This window comes from Piliocolobus tephrosceles, chromosome 2 (genome assembly GCF_002776525.5).
Source record: "Piliocolobus tephrosceles isolate RC106 chromosome 2, ASM277652v3, whole genome shotgun sequence".
Lineage (NCBI taxonomy): Eukaryota > Metazoa > Chordata > Mammalia > Primates > Cercopithecidae > Piliocolobus > Piliocolobus tephrosceles.
In genome coordinates this window covers 45,472,749-45,490,558 of record NC_045435.1, presented here as the reverse complement: position 1 = coordinate 45,490,558, position 17,810 = coordinate 45,472,749, and the positions used below count along the sequence as shown (strand labels likewise).

The window sequence follows — 17,810 nt, the reverse complement described above, 5'->3', positions numbered from 1 at the left end:
ACAGTAGAGCCAGGCTCGGCCCTACATTATCTGAATCCCTTACCCAGTTGGTAGCCCTCCTTTGAGGCACCTCTTAGCTTGTCGGGGTCACACATCCCCACAAGAAGTTGCTGGAAACCCAGCCTGACCCTCAGGAAGAATACCACCAGCCCAGGCGCCTCTGTGCAGGTCAGCAGCTTCCCAGAGCTCTGGGGGTGCACATGCCCAGGCTGCTGAGTCACCGGGTGGCCTGAGGTGGGGTTGGGGGTGTTGCTTACCCTCTCTGGCCTCTCGAGGACAAGGCCAGAGCTCCAGGCCCTGCCCCCCACAGCCTTGCCACAGCTGCTCTGCTAATGCTGGACTTCCTGCTGCCTGCAAGGGTTCAGGGAGGAGCCAGGGGTGCCCGGGGACTGGCACCTGGTTCTAATGAGAAACAGGACCTGGCTGGAGGATCAGCAGGGCGTTGGGGGTGTAGCTAAGCCCTGCAGCTCCTGCCTTGCTCCAGCAGGAAACGCAGTTCTCAGCCCCACTGCCACCCCAAAGGTTCCCAAAGGTTACGTCTTGTGACAAGGCCCCAACCTCAGGCCCTTGAGGGACAAAGCCAGCTCTCTTCTCCATGACTGTCCCTTGACTGCTTCCTACCCCACCCTACCCTCACTGCCTTTGTCACCCTACCCCACAGCCTTCCTCTCCGGTTCTGGGTGAACATCCTGAAGAACCCCCAGTTTGTCTTTGACATCGACAAGACAGACCACATTGACGCCTGCCTCTCGGTCATCGCGCAGGCCTTCATCGATGCCTGCTCCATCTCTGACCTGCAGCTGGGCAAGGTCGGCTGTTCCCAGGACCAGGCCAGGCCCATGCACAGGGCCAGAGTGGGGTGCCAACCGTGGGTGGCCTCCTCGACTCTCTGAGGCTGAGCTCAGAGATCTTCCTGGGAGGGGAACCGAAAGAGCTCAGGTCTAGGGGATATGGGATGAGTGACTCATTCAGACAGGGAGATACCTAGAATCCAGTACCTTCCATCAGAAACTCTGTATCGCTGCAGACCAACTGCACCTGCCATGGCTGTGCCTGGCACTGGCTTTGAAAACAGGCCAGAGAACCTGGTGTGGGAAAGCCAGTATGAGCTTGGACAACCTGCTTAGTCAGGCGCAACATCGTCTGAAAACCTGGCCAGGCTCTGGGCAGCAGACCCTGAAAGTCAAAAGCCATTCAAGCAAGCATTCAGTGAAGGAGTGGACAGAGGGGTGACGGGTGGCTAGGAGCTCTTGAGATTCATGCGGTGGGTTGGGGGCACACAAGGCTCTGTCTGGCTTTAGAGGTTGAAGATGAAAGAGGATGGCCTTCCAGGCCGAGGGAACGGCACAGGCAAAGACAGGGAGGCGGGAAAGCACCCGCTTGCTGTGAGTAGGGATGAGATTGTATCATTAGAGCTGGCACTGCAGGATTGGTCCAGGTCGTGCGTGGCCCTGCATTTAGCCCACGCATTTCAGAGACAGACCAGGGGAAAGAGAAAATGCCATCGCTCCACTACTTCTCACGTACTGCCTCTGAAGGCAGGATGCCCGTGACTGACAAAGAACTGGGAGTGTTCTTGGCACTTCTTTCAGGCGTTAGGAGCATGTGGTGGGAAATATTCCACTGAGCCAGCACTCAGGCTTCCAGAAATCCTAGACACCAAGACCTATCACCCTGAGAAGGACACATCCTTGTTACGTGGAACGGACTGCATGCAGTGAAGAGCTGGCACGCCTGTGCGCTTTTCCCCCTGAAAGAAGTAGCCCCTCCCTCCCCCCAGATCATTGTCCTAACAATCCTGGGGAAAGTAGGCGGGGCAGACAGAGCACAGTGAGGAGCCCCTGGTCTGGGGCCAGCTGAGCACAGAGACGTTCAGTGACCGGGCAAGACTCTTTGGGCCTCAGGGGCCTGCTAAGGTCACTTACGTGGCAGGAGGGATGAGGGCTCATCCAGAAAACGACCAGATCTGTCCGTCCTTCAGCAGCCATCTAACACCCTCGCTTTTCTCTGCCCAGGATTCACCAACCAACAAGCTCCTCTATGCCAAGGAGATTCCTGAGTACCGGAAGATCGTGCAGCGCTACTACAAGCAGATCCAGGACATGACGCCGCTCAGCGAGCAGGAGATGAATGCCCATCTGGCCGAGGAGTCGAGGGTGCGGTGGCTTGCGGGGGGTTCCCTGATGAGCTGAGGGATCGGGGGTGGGGGGGCGGGGCCTCAATGCCTCCACTGGAGTAAGGGCAGGGAATGCAGCGGGCATTTCAGAAGTGGCCGTGGCCTCTTGCCGGCCTGCAAATTCGTCACGCATTTTCCCAGAGCTTGAGGCGTGGGGGCAGGAGAGCACCCTCTGGATGGAGAGGAGCTTGGAGGTCAGGGTCCAGGAAGCTGTCTTCATAGGACTTGAGGGGCCTCATCGCTGAACTATGCTGTGGGGGCCATGTGGAGTTGGGGGGGGATTTGTGTAAACAGCTGGCTTTGCTGGGGCCTGGCTCAGCTTTGACCGCTGGGCTAACGTCCTCCTCCCCGTCCTGCCTCCTTATAGAAATACCAGAATGAGTTCAATACCAATGTGGCCATGGCAGAGATTTATAAGTACGCCAAGAGGTATCGGCCACAGGTGAGTGCCCCAGGGTGAGGCACCTGCCCTCGGGGCAGGTGAGCTTCCTATTCAGGTACACACATCTCAGGGTGCTTGCCCCTCACGGACGGATGTCACTTGTGGTAGACATTCAGGGCTGTGTTCTCCCCCACAAGCTGAGGCAGGGCCACCCGCCATGGCCCGACTGACTCCACTGCTCCCCTCAGATCATGGCTGCGCTGGAGGCCAACCCCACAGCCCGGAGGACACAACTGCAGCACAAGTTTGAGCAAGTGGTGGCTTTGATGGAGGACAACATCTATGAGTGCTACAGTGAGGCCTGAGACACATGGAGAGCTGGGCAGGCTGCTGCGGGGAGAAACGGACGCCCTTGGGCCTCAACTTGATGTTCTACCCCGTGTCTGTGACTCAGGCTGGGGAATACTGAGCAGAGACGGCTGGGGCGTGGGCAGGAGGAGGGGCTGCTCTGAGCCAGGCAGGGGCGCCCCAGCCCTGACCCCTGGGCACCTCCATCCCCTCCCACCTATCCCCAGATCAGTCTCTGGGACGGGGGCCAGAGAGCTGGTCAGGCTCTCCCGTCTGCCCAGCATGGCCTGCACTGTGCCCACCCACTCGCTTCACAGCCTCCAGCTGGTCCTGCTGCCGAGAGCCCCGCACATCCATGCGGCCAAGCACAAAGAAGGGGAGAGGAGGCCACCAGCCTGGAGGCTGCAGCCCAGAAACTCTACCTCATCCACACTGGTGCAGGGAGCCCTCCTTGAACCGACCTTTGATTGGTTTCTGCTTCAACCCCCAAAATGTTATCTCCACTTCCCCCTCACCCAAAGAGGATCCTGGCCACAGACAGTTTCAAGTAGTGTCAGATTTTTGTTGCTTGGGCGGCTGTTGGTAGAGTGGGCGGTGCCCGTGCCATGGGGTGCTCTGTGGGCTCCTCCAGGAGCAGGGAGGGGGGAGGGGAGGGGCGGGGGGCACAGGAGCTGGGAGCTCCGTCTCCAGGGAAAGGAGAGGGGTTAAGACGCACCAAGGCTGTAGCTGGGCTACTTGATCTTGCTGAAAGTGTTTCTAAAGATAGCACCACTTTTTTTTTTTTTTGTTAAAGCTTTTATATGTTAAAAAACGTATCATGCACCAACTGTGAATAGCTGCCGCTTGCGCAGAGGACCCGGGGAGGGGTCCCGAGAGGCTCCCCATGCAACACTGGAAATGACTGTTCCAGAGAGCGGGCAGACCTGGCAGAGCGCCCCTGGCGCCTGAGACCACCACCCATTCCACTCCTGCCAGAAGCGACCCTCTATGGCCGATGGGCCATGCAGGCCCCTTGCAGCCAACTCAGCCAGTGTTGGGACTGGCTCAGAGCCCATGGGGGCTGGAGGGGGGCAGTCGGGACTCTGGAATCTTCTTTATAATAAAAGCCTGACAGACAAACCTACTGTGGACTCCAGCCTTTGTCCCGAGATAGCCAAGCCGAAGAACATGCAGTTTCTTTGCAGTTTCTTTACCAGTTTGTGAGAGAGAGGAAGGAGGGAGCCTGCCATCCCTTCTGTCTCAGCTGCACTCTTGAGGTTTGGGCAGGCACCTGACTGGCTTCTGAGAAGGCAGAGGCCAGATGATGAAACGAGACAGTGCAGGCTGCGTGCAGGCTGTGGGCCTGGCCCGGAGCTGCCATTCCTTAAGCTCTGAGGATACCCCGGGACCTCCAGGAAGATTTCACAGCTACTATGTGTTGCCTGCAACTGGGTGGGCCCTGCTCCTAACCTCATCTCTAACAAGCCCATGAGGAACGTGCTAGCATCCCTACATGACAGACGCAGCAACTGAGGCTCAGCACAGCTGAAGCATTTCTCAAGGTCACACAACCAGGAAGAGACAGAATGAGGACCAGGTCCCATGCTCCTTCCAGGCCAGAGTCTCCACAGTGGTCCCCCAAGTGGGTGGGGAGGCCAAAGGTGACCACCCTGGAAAGGGAACTGACACTAACTTGCCCTGAATTTCTCATCAGGCTTAAAAAATACGTAGCATTAAGCCCATTTCTCAGACAAGGAAGCAGGCAGTTGAACCCCCAAGCCCAGTTTAACCCTAAACGCTGTTCCCCACAGTACAGGCTGTTCCTCACCCCTGCCCACAAGAACCATGAACCTGATGCAGACATCCCTTTCCAGCCCTGCTGGCTCCTCCCCGACCCCAGGGAAAGATCTCGAGAGCCAGCTCCAAAGGTACAGCAACTCCATTTAATTTCTTGCTTTTGTGAAGGAAAAATAGTTACACATGTATTTATCAAGAGTAAGAACTAGGACAAAAGATTCATAAAATTTAAACAAAATCCCACAGATACCAGTTCTAAAATTAATGAGAACAGAAAAGTGAGGAGAAAAGTAAACAACCTTTTGCTTTAAAAATAGCTTTTTCCTACAGTGGCTTCTGTGTGGAAAGATAGTCTTTATCTTTCACATTTTCTATTCTGAGCATTGATTCCTTCTTATTAAGCAGCAGATTTTCTAATTTAAGTTATCAGCACATTTGATAGCATTTTGAGGGTGAGAGGGGTGGGTGTGATTCTGGAATGAATACAGGGTTCCCAGAGAAATGTAGGAAGCACAAAAAGCGTGAAGAAAATAAAAGCTGCCCTAACCCTTCGTGGCGTGCGTTTCTGAGAACGCCACCTGCATGGGGTGCTTGGATGGGGCGGGGCTGAGGAGTGAACTCAGGATCAGGGTGTGCACACCATTTTGCAACCTGATTTTCCCCCATGCGACAATATGTCAGTAACATCTTTCTATGTCATTAAATATTCCACAGCCTGTCTTAATGTCTGATTAACATTCAGTTCCTCCTTGAAGTTTAGAAATGTATTTGCAAATGGAGAAAATCTCTAGTTTCCAGAGTCGTTTCTCAGCACAGAAGGAACCACCTTCTAAGAACCAGCTATAATCCTTATCTGGGGCTCTGAGGACCTGGCAGCTGTGGGCAGGAGGGAGGCTCTTACCCTTTGAGGGTCATAGGAGGCTGGGGACCCCGATGTAGCATCCTCAAACTGAACTCCTTTGAAAAGGAAAGAAGCCATTGCAGCTAAGGGAGGTAACTTGCCCAAGGTTTCATGGACGCTAGACACCTCCCACCCCTGCCCCCAGCTCTTGGACATGAGATGCCCACTCATGCCCCCCACACCGCAGTCTGCCTGGAGGTGCCTCCCACAGCACCGGGTCAAGCCGTGAATGAGGGGCAGGAGCAGACCTCTCCTCGGGAAGCACCAGCCCAACCCCACTCCGCCATCTGCTCTGGGTGCCCTTCTGGGTCCTGCTGGCAGCCACATTACAGACACCCCAGGGAGGCTGTCAGCACATCTAGGCAAAGCCGGGATTCCGAGGGGAGAGGGTGGGGTGACGGAGCAGGGGCAGGAAGGGAGCGGCTGATGCCCCATGCTGAGCAGCCTGCTTCCCTTTGCACCCTGTCTGCCCCCTTCTCAAGTCCTGTGCAGTTTGCTTCTGACTCCCTTTAGTCCACCCCTTCCTTCTCTCTGTCCTCCGTGGCTAGGCTGCCACCTCTCATCAGGACCATATCTCGGCAGCCTCCCGGCACGTGCCGAGTCCTCACCTCAGGAAATGGTCACCTAGCTGTCTAGAACCCAAACTGCAGACTCATCAGTGACCCTTCCTACATCCAATCCATCAGCAGAGCCCGTTCACACCATCTTCAACAGCGATCCAGAATCTGCCACTTCTCACCCTCCTTCTGTGAGCATGTCCTGGCTGGCCACCACCCCTCATCTGGGTTGTAGCAGGGGCCTCCTCGCAGGCCTGTCTGCCTGCTCACATGCCTGCACAGACTCTGTTGCTTGCTGTCCTCTAATGGTTCCCTATAACAATTAAAATAAAGCCCACAGTGCTTGCCCTAGGCTTACAAGGCCCTGTGTGATCCAGCCGTCATCTACCCTGCAGCCCTTGTTCCGGTGAAAGGAGGGGGATCTGTTTAGAAAGATCTATTGCTGCAGGACACACCACCCCAGTACCTAGTGGCTTAAAATAACAGCAGTCACTTATTTTGCCCGTGCATCTGCAATTGGGGCAGGGCTTGGCAGGAAAGGCTTGTCCCTGTTCCACCAGGTTTCTGCTGGGGCAGCTCAGTTAGGGCTGGAAGACGCAGTTCCAACACGCTGCATTCAGATGGTGGCACGTGGTACCAGCTGGTCAGAGAGTCCAGCGAGGGCTGAAAATTGGAGTCCTCAGTTCCTCTCCACAAGCTGCTTGGGCTTTCCCGTAGAAAGGTGGCCAAGTTCGAAGAGTGAGTACCACAAAACAAAAAGTGTCCCCAAACACAAGAAGTAGAAGCTGCCTTAAGGTAGGACCCAGAAATTGTCACAGCATCATTCTCACTGAATTCTACTGGTCAAGCATAGAGCCTGGAGTCAAGGGGCAGGGACACAGAGCCTGTCTCTCCGTGTGAGGAGTGCCACGGATGCTTTTAAAGCACCTTGGACCTTGTCGGAGAGACCCCTGTTCTTCCCTTTATTGGGCTCTAGCCACAGACTCCCCTGCAGCTCCCAGCCTGAGAAGCATGTCCCCGCCCCAGGGCCTTTGCATTCACTCTTCCTTCTGCTGAAATGGTACCCCCTCCAGACACAAGTCCTTGCTCAGACAGCCCCTCCAACGCTGTCTAAACTAGCAGCCAGCCCTACCCACCCTGCTGGATGCCCAGCCCTACCTCTCAGAGCACAGGCGCTGGCTGGGGAGTAGGACACCTGTTGGCTGTCGCAGCGCCTGGCCCAGGAGCACTCGGGAACCAGTGGCTGAAAGGTCTCCCTCTCTTCTCAGCTACTCTAATCCTTCCTTTCCACTGCCAGAGGGTCTTTCTAAACAGATCCCCTCCTTTCATCCCACCCCACAGGTGGCACCCTCTGCCTCACCTGCCTGACAACAGCTACCCATCCTTTAGGATCAAAAGCCACCTCCTCCTGGAAGCCTGATCTCAGGGCCGGGTTACTCCCTCCACCAGCCCCTTTGCATCCCGATATCTGATATCTGTGCCGCAGCCCCATACAGCACACAGTCTGTATCCCTGAGGCAGGACCTCCTATCAGAGCCCCAGCATTGGCCAGGTAAACAGCAGGTACTCAGCGTTACAATGTTACGACGTTCATGAAGGACCGAATGGCCAAATCCTTGAACCTCAGCCTCTACCCACACCAGTTTTGAGGAAAAAGAAACAAAAGTCTTTATTGATAAATAGCTTACAATGAAATAAATAGAGCAGTGGTTTGTTGAAGAATAAAAACTAGGGCAGAGGCTCGGTTTCTCTCCACCCCTGCCTTTAGCCCTAAGCTTCAGCCCTCTGGCTGGACACTTTGGATGATGAGGCCTTGATGGGCAGCCCAGCCTTTCTCGGGCCCTTGGGGGCCTCTGTCTTCCCAGACAAGTGTGCAGGTGCCACCTTGGACCCCCTGCTTTTAGCAGGAACAGCAGCCTTGGTGTTTGGACCCTGCCCAGCTTTAGGGGCCTTGGCCTTGGCCACCACCTTCTTTTTGGTCGGGGAAGCAGCACCATTCTTGACCTATACGAAAACAAACCGGGAGCAAAGAGATAGCTGGGAAGGGCTGAAATCCCAGCTTGGTGGCTCTGGGTACACATCGCCCTTCTAAGCCTTAGTCTCTTATCTGTAAGACAGGGATGGCAACACCCCAGGGTGCCGGGGGAGCAGAGAGAAGAAGGTAGTAGACTGTGCTTTGTAGGAAAAGAAATTGAACCCCATCCCTGGCTGACCCTTCCAGAGGCTGAGTGTGGGATGCCTAAGCTCTGGCCTGTTCAGGGCAGACAGCCAGGCTGGGAAAGTCATGCAGGCGCCTACCTTGCTGGCCGTGGGTTTTGAACTCTTACTCCCAGCGGTGGTTTTCCTGCAAGCCTCAGCATCTCCTGGAATGTGATGGAGGAGGTTTTGTAGGGGAAGAAGGAGGCACTGCTGGTGAGGCAGGAAATTTCAGGGACTCTGGAACCCCCATCCCTCCTGGGTCCTAGGTCTTCACTCAGCTATGTGACATGGGGCAAATCATTTAGTCACTCTGAGCCTCAGTGACTAGTTTGAAGACTGGGAATAACAGCATGTCCCTCACAGAGTGGCTGGAGGGTTAACTGAAGCACTTGCTCTATGCAAAGCACTAGTGCTCCAAGCCCACTGAAGCCAAAGTCTAACGGGCCTGTCAGCTCGAGCCTTTAATTTGTCTTCCGCGTGGCAGCCAGAATACTTTTTTTTTCTTTTAAGACAGGGTCTCACTCTGTCACTGTGCTGGAGTGTGGTGGTGCGATCTCAGCTCACTGCAGCCTTGACCTCCCAGGCTCAAGCGAGCCTCCTGCCTCAGCCTCCCAAGTAGCTGGGGCAACAGGTGTGCAACAACACGCCGGCTAATATCTTTATTTTTTGCAGAGATGGGATCCCACTATCTTGCCCAGATTGGCTCTAATTCCTGGGGTCAGCACTCACCTGTGTGACAGAGCAAGAGCCTGTCTCTAAAAGAGAGAGAGGAAAAAAAGAATAACTCTAGCCCTAGCTGCTTCCTGTCAGAATCCTTCCACAGCTCCACATCGTCCCCCAGATAAAACCCTGATTCCAGCTGCCCTTCACACCTTCTCCTTGCCAACACTGCAGGTAGACTGAAATATGTACAGTTCCTCAAAAACTCCACCTTCTTGTGTTTTGTTTTGAGAGCGAGTCTCACTCTGTCACCCACGCTGGAGTGCAGTGGTGCGATCTCAACTCACTGTAACATCCGCCTCCTGGGTTTAAGTGATTTTCCAGCCTCAGCCACCCAAGTAGCTGGGATTATAGGTGTACACCACCATGCCCAGCTAATTTTTGTATTTTTAGCAGAGACGGGGGTTCACCATGTTGACCAGGTTGGTCTCAAACTCCTGACCTCAAGTGATCCGCCCGCCTCGGCCTCCCAAAGTGTTCAGCTTAAAGGCATAAGCCACCACGCCTGGCCTAAAAATTCCACCTTCTTTATGCCTCCAGGCCTTTGCAAAGGCCCTTCCCCTGCTTGAGACACCTTCCTCCAGGAAGCCTTCCCTGACCCCTGCCTCAAGAATGAGTCACGCTCCTGGTTTCTGCTTCCCCGTTCATAACCCTTGAAATGTCCGCCTCCTTCCCCCAACTAGCTACCATGAGTTCTGTCTCTCCAGGTCAAGCCCAGCACTCAGGGCACATGCACTAGATAAGGAAACCCCTCTCTAGAGCTGGCTCCCCGACCTTACTCCAGTGGCTATCAAGACCCCCATTCCCACACCACCCCCTAAAAGTCACACAGCTACCTTGGTTGCTCCTGCTGCCTTTGGCCTTTGCCTTCCTGCTGAGCCCGCCGGCACTGGAAGGTTCCCGCATGGCCTTGTCTGGCTTGGGGGGCACCTTCCTAGCCTCTCCCAACTGTGCCCTCGTGTCCTTGGCCACGCCACCTTGCTTGCGAGCCTTCTCTGTGGCTGTGCCTGGCTTGGGAGGAGCCTTCTGCACCTTTGCTGGCCTCTTGGCTGCCTTTTTCACCTTGTCGACGTTGGGAGGGTCCTCCTTGGCCTCGCTTGGTTTCTTGGGGCCCTTCCCCTTGGCCTCGCCCACTCTCCTGGGGGCCACTGGGGGGCCCATCTTCCTGGGCTGGATTTTCCTCTTGTGCTTGGGAACTAACTGGAGGAGGACACAGGGTGGGCTGAAAGCAGAGCCTCAGGTGCCTCACGTCCCCCACCCTCCGTAAGACTCTGAATGGGAGGCCTCATTCCAAACAGGGGGGCTCCGCAGGCAGTGAGTGGTGGGGAGAAGGCACGAAGCCACTGTCTTTGGAGGCACTGTCTACTATGATTCCAGGATCTCATGATCTCTCAACCACCCACCCTGCCCCTGCCGCTTTCCCACAGATTGTGCCTCTGGACTCCCCCTCCCTCCCCACCCTGAAGCTCTGCCCTGCCTCATGCCCCATGCCCCCGCCACCTTGCCCCTTGACACTCAGCAGAACATGGACTGAGGTCAGATGGCTCTGGGCTCACAGCTTCATCTGCCCTCCTCCAGCTGTGTACCACAGCCACGGCTTCTCTTCTTTACAGTGGGACCATCACCAAGGGTGTGAGCGGCAGGGGTAGGGGAGGGCTCCTGGCAAGCTGTTTCTTTCCTGTCCGCTAACCCTCAGGGCTCCCCATCACCAAGACTAGAAACCACCTTCACCCCTCAATTGTCAGCACACCGCATCAGACACCCGACGCCCCCTGGCTCTTCTCCCTGCCCAGCCGCCTGGTCCTGCTATGACGCGAGTCCAGGCTCTGACCCACGCCCAGGAGTTCTACTAGGGTGAGACTTTCTGTGATCTGTCACCAGGTAACCACAGGGACTGGCTTGGGGTAGGCTGAGAATGTTCCCCAGTGTTCCATGCCAACTGTCACGGCAGCTGCTACGTGCAGGAAGTTGGGCAAGATGCAGGGGCCCAGCAATGACAAGTCAGGCCCTGGGTCTGGTCCCTGAGGTATTCCTGGTGGCTGATGACAGTCCTGATGCTGGGGTGCAGTTTTGTCCCAGACCTGCCTCAGCTCTGAGTGACCTGGCATGGGTCCCCTCTTGGAGCCTCCTTATGAAGATGAAACTCTCCCCTTTGAAACGCAGGACATGGCTGCTCAGGGAGGTGCCAGCAGGGGGAAAACCCTTTGCTGTGGTGCGGAATTCCAGGAAGGGACTACGTGCCCAGGACCCAGAAGTTAGCACAGCTGGCACAGTCCCTGGGATCCCAAACATGCAACAGTTCACCTGTCCTGGACACCAACAGGGCGACTCTTGCAGTGGGAGCTCAGAGGGGGCACACTACCTGCCTTCCTGGAGGAGAGGGCATCTCGGCTGAGACTACAGGAGGAACAAGTACAGGGGACCGGAGGGGAAAGGCCTTCCAGGAGAGGCCACAGTGCTAACAGAGGCCAGGACCATTGCTCCAACCCTGGGCTATGCCCTCCCTGAGGGGTGCTTACTTTGAAGCTGCCAGTGGCCCCCCTGGCTTTGGAGTTGAGGGGCCTGGCGAGAAGGCCACGGCGCATGCCAGTGGCCAGCGCCTGCTTCAGCAGGTACTTGAAGCGCAGGACGTCCACTGTTGGGTACTTGTGCAGGATGTAGAGCTTGATAGCCGCCACCGACGTGCCCCGGCGCTGCTCCCCTGCCTGCAGCGCCTCCAGCACCATGCGCAGCACTGGGGGGTGGCGGCGTCCCACTGGGAAGCTGCTGTGGCTCGGGCCTGAGGAGAGATGGCAGGCCATCACCTAGGGCCCAGTCAGAACTCAGTGGCAGGCATCAGCTGGCCCGTGGGGGGGTGGGTGAGGGCCCAGCAAGGGTCAGATGCCCCCCTCTCTCCAAGACACTGACCACTGGCATGGAAGCTCCCAGACAGTCTCCCCTCAAGGCTTATTGAGTGTCTCTCTCTTTTTTTCTTTGAGACACGGTCTCGCTCTGTCCCCAGGCTGGAGTGCAATGGCGTGATCTCAGCTCATTGCAATCTACACGTCCTGGGTCCAAGCAATTCTGCTGCCTCAGCCTCCCAAGTAGCTGGGATTACAGGTACATGCCACCATACCTGGCTGATTTTTGTATTTTTAGTAAAGATGAGGTTTCACCATATTGTCCAGGCTGGTCTTGAACTTCCGACCTCATTATCCACCCGCCTCGGCCTCCCAAAGTGTTGGGATTACAGGCGTGAGCCACCATGCCCAGCCAAGTCTCTCTTTTTAAAGAACTGAGTATTCCTTTAGAAAAACAAATCTAGGCCAGGCGCGGTGGCTCAAGCCTGTAATCCCAGCACTTTGGGAGGCCGAGACAGGCGGATCACGAGGTCAGGAGATGGAGACCATCCTGGCTAACATGGTGAAACCCCGTCTCTACTAAAAAATACAAAAAAACTAGCTGGCGTGGTGGCGGGCGCCTGTAGTCCCAGCTACTCAGGAGGCTGAAGCAGGAGAATGGCGTGAACCCGGGAGGCGGAGCTTGCAGTGAGCTGAGATCCGGCCACTGCACTCCAGTCTGGGCGACAGAGCGAGACTCCGTCTCAACAAAAGAAAAAAAAGAAAAACAAATCTAAATTGGGTGAAGGGTTTACAGGACCTCCAGGGGCTATGTGCACATTCTCAGAGGCACTCAGACTGAGAGACTCTCCAGGGCGCACAGCGTGGTTTCTTCCACAAATAAGAGGGAAAGAAAAAGTGGGAGAGGCACCCTATGGAATAAAGATCCTTAGGAAACCTCTCAACCAAATGCTCATTCCCAGAACAGGATTTGAACAATCCAACTGGAAAAAGAAAGGTAACAGATAAATGTGAACACTGGAAGGAAATACTGGATATTAGGGATAATATTGTTTGAGGTGTGCTAATGGTATTACAATTGCTTTTTAAAAGGTTCTTATCTGTTAAAGGTAAATATTATAAAAGATATTTACAGATGAAATGATAAATAAATCCAGCATTTGCTTTGAAATAACCCGGCAGATGAAACAAGAGCGTCGGCAAGCTGATGACTGTTGGAGCTGGGTGATGGGCACGGTGGAAGGGAGTTACAGACCATTTGGTATAGTCTACTTTTGTATCCATTTGAAAGTTTTTTGTTTTGTTTTGTTTTACTGAGACAGGGTCTCAATCTGTCACGCAGGCTGGAGTGCAGTGCCACAATCATGGCTCACTGCAGCCTTGACCTCCCCGGCTCAAGTGATCCTCTCGCCTCAGCCTCCGAAGCAGCTGGGACCACAGGCACGCCCCACTACGCCCGGCTAATTTTTGTATTATTATTATTATTTCACACAGGGGTCTGACTACATTGCTCAGGTTAGTCTCAAACTCCTGAGTTCAAGCTATCTTCCCACCTCAGTCTCCCAAAGTGCTGGGGTTACAAGGGTAAGCCACCATTCTTGGCCCTGAAAGTTTTCATAATAAAAAGTTACCAAAAAATTCCACTCTTAGGTATATACCTGAGGGAAATGAAAACACGTGTCTACACAAAAACGTATACATGACTGTTCATAGCAGCGTTCTTCATGTCAGCCCAAAGATGGAAACAGCCCAAACATCCATGATGAATGATCGACAGATGGATGAACAAAATGTGGTCTCTACCCATCCCGTGGAATATTATCCATTCATACAAAGGAGTGAAGCCCTGGCTACGACATGGAGGAGCCCTAAAAACATGCTAAGTGAGAAAAAGCCAGTCAGAAAAAGCCACATACTGTCTGATTCCATTTATATGAAATGTCCAGAATAAGCAAGTCCATAGATGCAGAAAGCAGATTGGTGGTTGCCAGGGCTGGGGAGTGGGGGTGGAGAGTGACTGCTAATGGGTACTGGTTTTCTTGCAGTGATTAAAATATTCTAAAGTTAATTATAGAGATGAATACACAACTGTGAGTATACCAAAAGCCATTATACACTTTAAAGGGTGAATTGTATTGTATGGGAATTATTTCTCAATAAGGTGTTATAAAAAAGTTGCAAATGAAGTAGGATCAAGGGTGGGGGGAAGCATGAGAAGTTGTCAGTCACCATGAAATGCATAAAAGGGATTAAAATGTGAAACCAGATTTAAATGTGGTGACTGGAAATGCTGACTTCTGATCAATCTGCAGAATGTAAAGACTTAAAATCTGGGCAATATCGTGAGACCTCGACTCTACAAAAGTCTTTAAAAATGAGCAGAGTGTGGTGGTGTGTGCCTGTAGGCCTAGCTACTCAGGAGGCTGAAGTGGGAAGATTGCTTGAGCCTGGCAAGTGGAGACTGCAGTGAGCTGAGATCACACCACTGCACTCCAGTCTGGGTGACAAAGAAAGACCCTATCTCCAAAAAAAAAAAAAACTTAAAAAATCAATTGGCCACATTAAAAACTTTTTTCAATAGAAAAAACAAACAAACAAACAAAAACTCCTGAAACTCTAGATCTAGAGCAAAATTATAAAGAGACCTAATCCAATTCAACCGCTGTTGGTTCCCGGCCGTGACGAGCCCAGTGTGGGAATATTCATCTGGGGGCCAAAACCGTTGAGTTGGTGTAGTCCTGGGTCACTCCCGGTTTCTCAGGAATTTTATTCTGCCCTCTAGGCCTCAGTCTTCCCATCTGTACAGTGGGGATGGGGGCCTCTGAGGAGGTCTGAGCCCTCCCAGCTGCAGTACTACAGGGCTTCCCAAGGGTCTTCACTTGGCCTGACCTCAGGAGCAGCTCCAACGCCTCCTCTGCTTCCCCCAGACCATGTCTGTCCCAGAGAGCCACCCCCAAGAGTCCTCCCTCAGGCCTGTCCCCTCTCACCCCAGCCCCTTATTCGACAGCTATTCCGTGCCTGCCGTGTACCAGGATGTCCAGAACAGAGCTCAGTCCCCCAAACCTGCCCTTCATCTCTCTTCCAGGAATGCCCCACACCCCCACTGCCCATACCTACCCAACATCCAAGCAAGAACTGGGGGCATTCTGGGCCCTCTCCTCCCCACCACACCCACTTGAGGCCTCTCCATAGGTTTTTTCTCTCCATATTCTGGCCTCTCCTCTCCAACTCCCCAGCCCCAGACTCCTCTCCACTGCCTCTTCCCCACCCCATGCATTCTCCTCGCTGCATCTCACACCCCTCACCTCCCTGCTTGAAACCATCCATGGTTCCCGTTCAACAGAAGAGCTGACCTAACCGAAGACGGCCTTGGTGGCCCTGTGTGATGGGCCCCTCCTCCCACTGCTCCCCCAGCACTGCCCCAGCACTTCCCTCCTTCCCAGAAGGAAGATGCAGCTTCCAAGACAAGCTGCTGGCGCGCTGGCCTCTAGGCCTTAGCCCATGCCGTTTCCTTTGCCTGGGATGCCTTTCTCCTCCTGGCCATGCAGGCTGCTCTCACTCATCCTTCAAGGCTCAAAATCCACCTTGGTTTGGATACCTCTGACTTCTGACTTCTCAGTTAACTCTGCCTTTCTTCTTCTTGGCACCGGGACCCCCTCTCTATCTTCCTCGGTGTCTTGGCAAATAGAACACTTCCCCTGGCTGAGGCACACCCATCCTTCAGGGTCATCTCTTCTGGGAAGCCTTCCCTGACGTCCCAGAGTGGGTTAGGGGACTCCTCTGGGCTCCCCCAGCTCTGGATGACCACCACTGAAGCACACACCACATTAGCAAACAGCACCTAGCCACGGACTGGGCTTCCCCGTCAGACCGGGAGTTCCTCGAGGGAGTGAACTGGGCCTGGTTTGCCTCGGTGGACCCTCATGTCCAGATAAACCCTGAGGAGTTTCTTGGTTGAAAATTGGAATGCCTAACCCTGCATGAAATGTTCCCGCCCCAGTCCCTCCAACTAGCTGCCCACAGCTGCAGTCCGGCTATGGGCTATGGTCTCCAGCAGGAAATGGGCTCCAGCTGGGAGGCCCTGTGGCTCTTCCCGGAGCTTGGCCGGCCCCAGCCCCCAGCCCCTACCTGGCCTTGCTACCTGTAGATCAGCTCTTCAGCCAAAAGGCAGTTGAGCTCAGCAGCTGGGTGCCGGGTGGGTGCTGGGGCCAGGCTGGGAAAGGATGAGGAGTGGTTGTGGAGCGTCAAGGGCAACCCAGGGAGTGGGCTCGCTGGGATGAGGCAGGGGTTGCCTCCTCTTGCTCACCGGGCTTTTCAGATTCAGTAGACTTGGATGATCCTGCTGTGGAAGTCGAGGAGGGTGAGATGTCGCCGGTGACACTCCCAGGAGCCATGAGACCGACAGGTGCAGCCGGCAGACCCCTCACCCGGGTGTGAGGCTGCCGGGCCTGCCCGCTAGGCTTATATACCAGCAGCCCACACCCCCCCCGCCCCCCCCACCACTCCAATCAGCAGTGATTGGGCTGGGAGCACTCCAAGCTGCTAACTGGGGCTGTAGGTGTGGGATGGGGCACAGCAGCCTGCCTTCTGTAGGGAGCCCCAGCTGGACTACCCACTCCTGTGTAAGGTTGGGGGCATCGCTTGACTTCTCTGGGTCTCAGTCCCCATGGTACAATGATGGGAGCTGAAATGCTCGATCTCTCCCATGCCCTCTGCCCACCAGGGGCTGGAGATGCTGATGAGGAATTGAGGTCACCTGTGTTGTCAGAAAGGCCGCTGAGGCGGCCCTCTAATCTTACCAGGTGAGCAATGGGCTGCCTCACGCCACTGCTGGCCTCAGTTTCTGAAAAAGTAGCAGTTGGAGGCAGCTCAACTGCTACTTTTGCCCAGAGCACATCCCCCTAGATCAGAGTAGCCCCTTCTGAGGCCAGTCAGGCTCTCTGGGCCTGTGCCCTCCTTTGGTTTTGTTTTTAAAGAAATAATATGGGAGAATGCTTAGCAAAAATCTTCATAGATAAGGACAACATCCACTGGGACAATGGACAAAGAAAGTAAACAGGCAATTCACCAGCCTAAAGGCTGAGGAACAGGAACAGGAAAACGGACACTCAACCTCCTTGGCATTTGAGAAAATTCAAATTGAAACAATGGTGAAATACTACTTTTTCCCATCAAATTGACAAAAGAAAAGAAAAATTCCGAGCGAACACCCAAGGCCTGGCTAAATCACACCCTTTCTGTAGAATATTCTCTAGCCATCTAAAATGACAAGGTAGGCTGGTGCAGGGACTCACGCCTGTAATCCTAGCACTTTGGGAGGCTGAGGTGGGCGGATCACCTGAGGTCAGGAATTTGAGACCAGCCTGGCCAACATGGTGAAACTTCATCTCTACTAAAAATACAAAATTAGCTGGGTGTGGTGATATGCACCTGTAGTCCCAGCTACTTGGGAGGCTGAGGCAGGAGAATCACTTGAACCTGGGAGCTGGAGACTGCAATGAGCCAGGATTGAGCCATTGCACTCCAGCCTAGGCAACAAGAGCAAAACTGTGTCTCAAAAATAAATAAATAAAAATAAAATAAAATGACAAGGTGGATTAAAACAAGGATGAGGGGCCAGGTGTGGTGGCTCATACCTGTAATCCCAGCACTTCGGGAGGCTGAGGCAGGAGGATCGCTTGAGCCCAGGAGTTCAAACCAGCCTAGGCAAAACAGTGAAATCCTGTCTCTACCAAAAAATACAAAAATTAGCTGGGCATGGTGGTGTGCACCTGTAGTCCCAGCTACCTGGGAGGCTGAGGCAGGAGGATTGATTGAGCCTGGGAGGTCAAGGCTGCAGGGAACTGTTGATCACACCCCTGCACTCCAGCCTGGGCTACAGAGTAACACCCTGTCAAAAAAAAAAAAAAAA

At 54.2% G+C, this 17,810-nt stretch overlaps 2 protein-coding genes across 3 annotated transcripts in view; one reads left to right on the top strand and one right to left on the bottom strand.

Annotated features, from left to right (window-relative positions):
* Window positions 1-4,029, top strand: part of PLXND1 (plexin D1) — a 50,765-nt gene extending 46,736 nt beyond the window's left edge. Inside the window, exons 33-36 of the mRNA XM_023215995.3 lie at window positions 662-809; window positions 2,016-2,156; window positions 2,544-2,618; window positions 2,807-4,029. Of these exons, the coding sequence (XP_023071763.3) occupies window positions 662-809; window positions 2,016-2,156; window positions 2,544-2,618; window positions 2,807-2,923 (481 nt within the window). The 3' untranslated portion in view covers window positions 2,924-4,029. The remainder of the gene's footprint in view (window positions 1-661; window positions 810-2,015; window positions 2,157-2,543; window positions 2,619-2,806) is intronic.
* A 3,757-nt stretch (window positions 4,030-7,786) lies between these two features.
* LOC111545057 (histone H1oo) lies at window positions 7,787-16,293 on the bottom strand. Of its 2 annotated transcripts, XM_023215974.2 has the most exons (6): window positions 16,183-16,293; window positions 15,205-15,211; window positions 11,579-11,838; window positions 9,896-10,259; window positions 8,439-8,503; window positions 7,911-8,144 (listed from the first exon to the last, which is right to left on the bottom strand). In XM_023215974.2, the coding sequence occupies exons 1-6, from the start codon at window positions 16,291-16,293 to the stop codon at window positions 7,911-7,913; spliced, it is 1,041 nt and encodes a 346-aa protein (XP_023071742.2). The 2 variants fall into 2 exon arrangements, with proteins under 2 accessions (XP_023071750.1, XP_023071742.2); XM_023215982.1 differs by lacking the exons at window positions 11,579-11,838; window positions 15,205-15,211; window positions 16,183-16,293 and adding an exon at window positions 10,785-10,874 and having other exon boundaries at window positions 7,787-8,144.
* Window positions 16,294-17,810: the final 1,517 nt, after the last annotated feature.

Bases quoted from the DNA above. Each gene is read 5' to 3' on its own strand.
- LOC111545057 (XM_023215974.2), bottom strand. From the start codon at position 16,293: ATGGCTCCTGGGAGTGTCACCGGCGACATCTCACCCTCCTCGACTTCC. The intron at 10,260-11,578 runs GTAAGCACCCCT...GTCCTCCTCCAG, and splicing joins GGGCCACTGGCAGCTTCAAA to TTAGTTCCCAAGCACAAGAG. The intron at 8,504-9,895 runs GTAGCTGTGTGA...ATCACATTCCAG, and splicing joins AGGCAGCAGGAGCAACCAAG to GAGATGCTGAGGCTTGCAGG.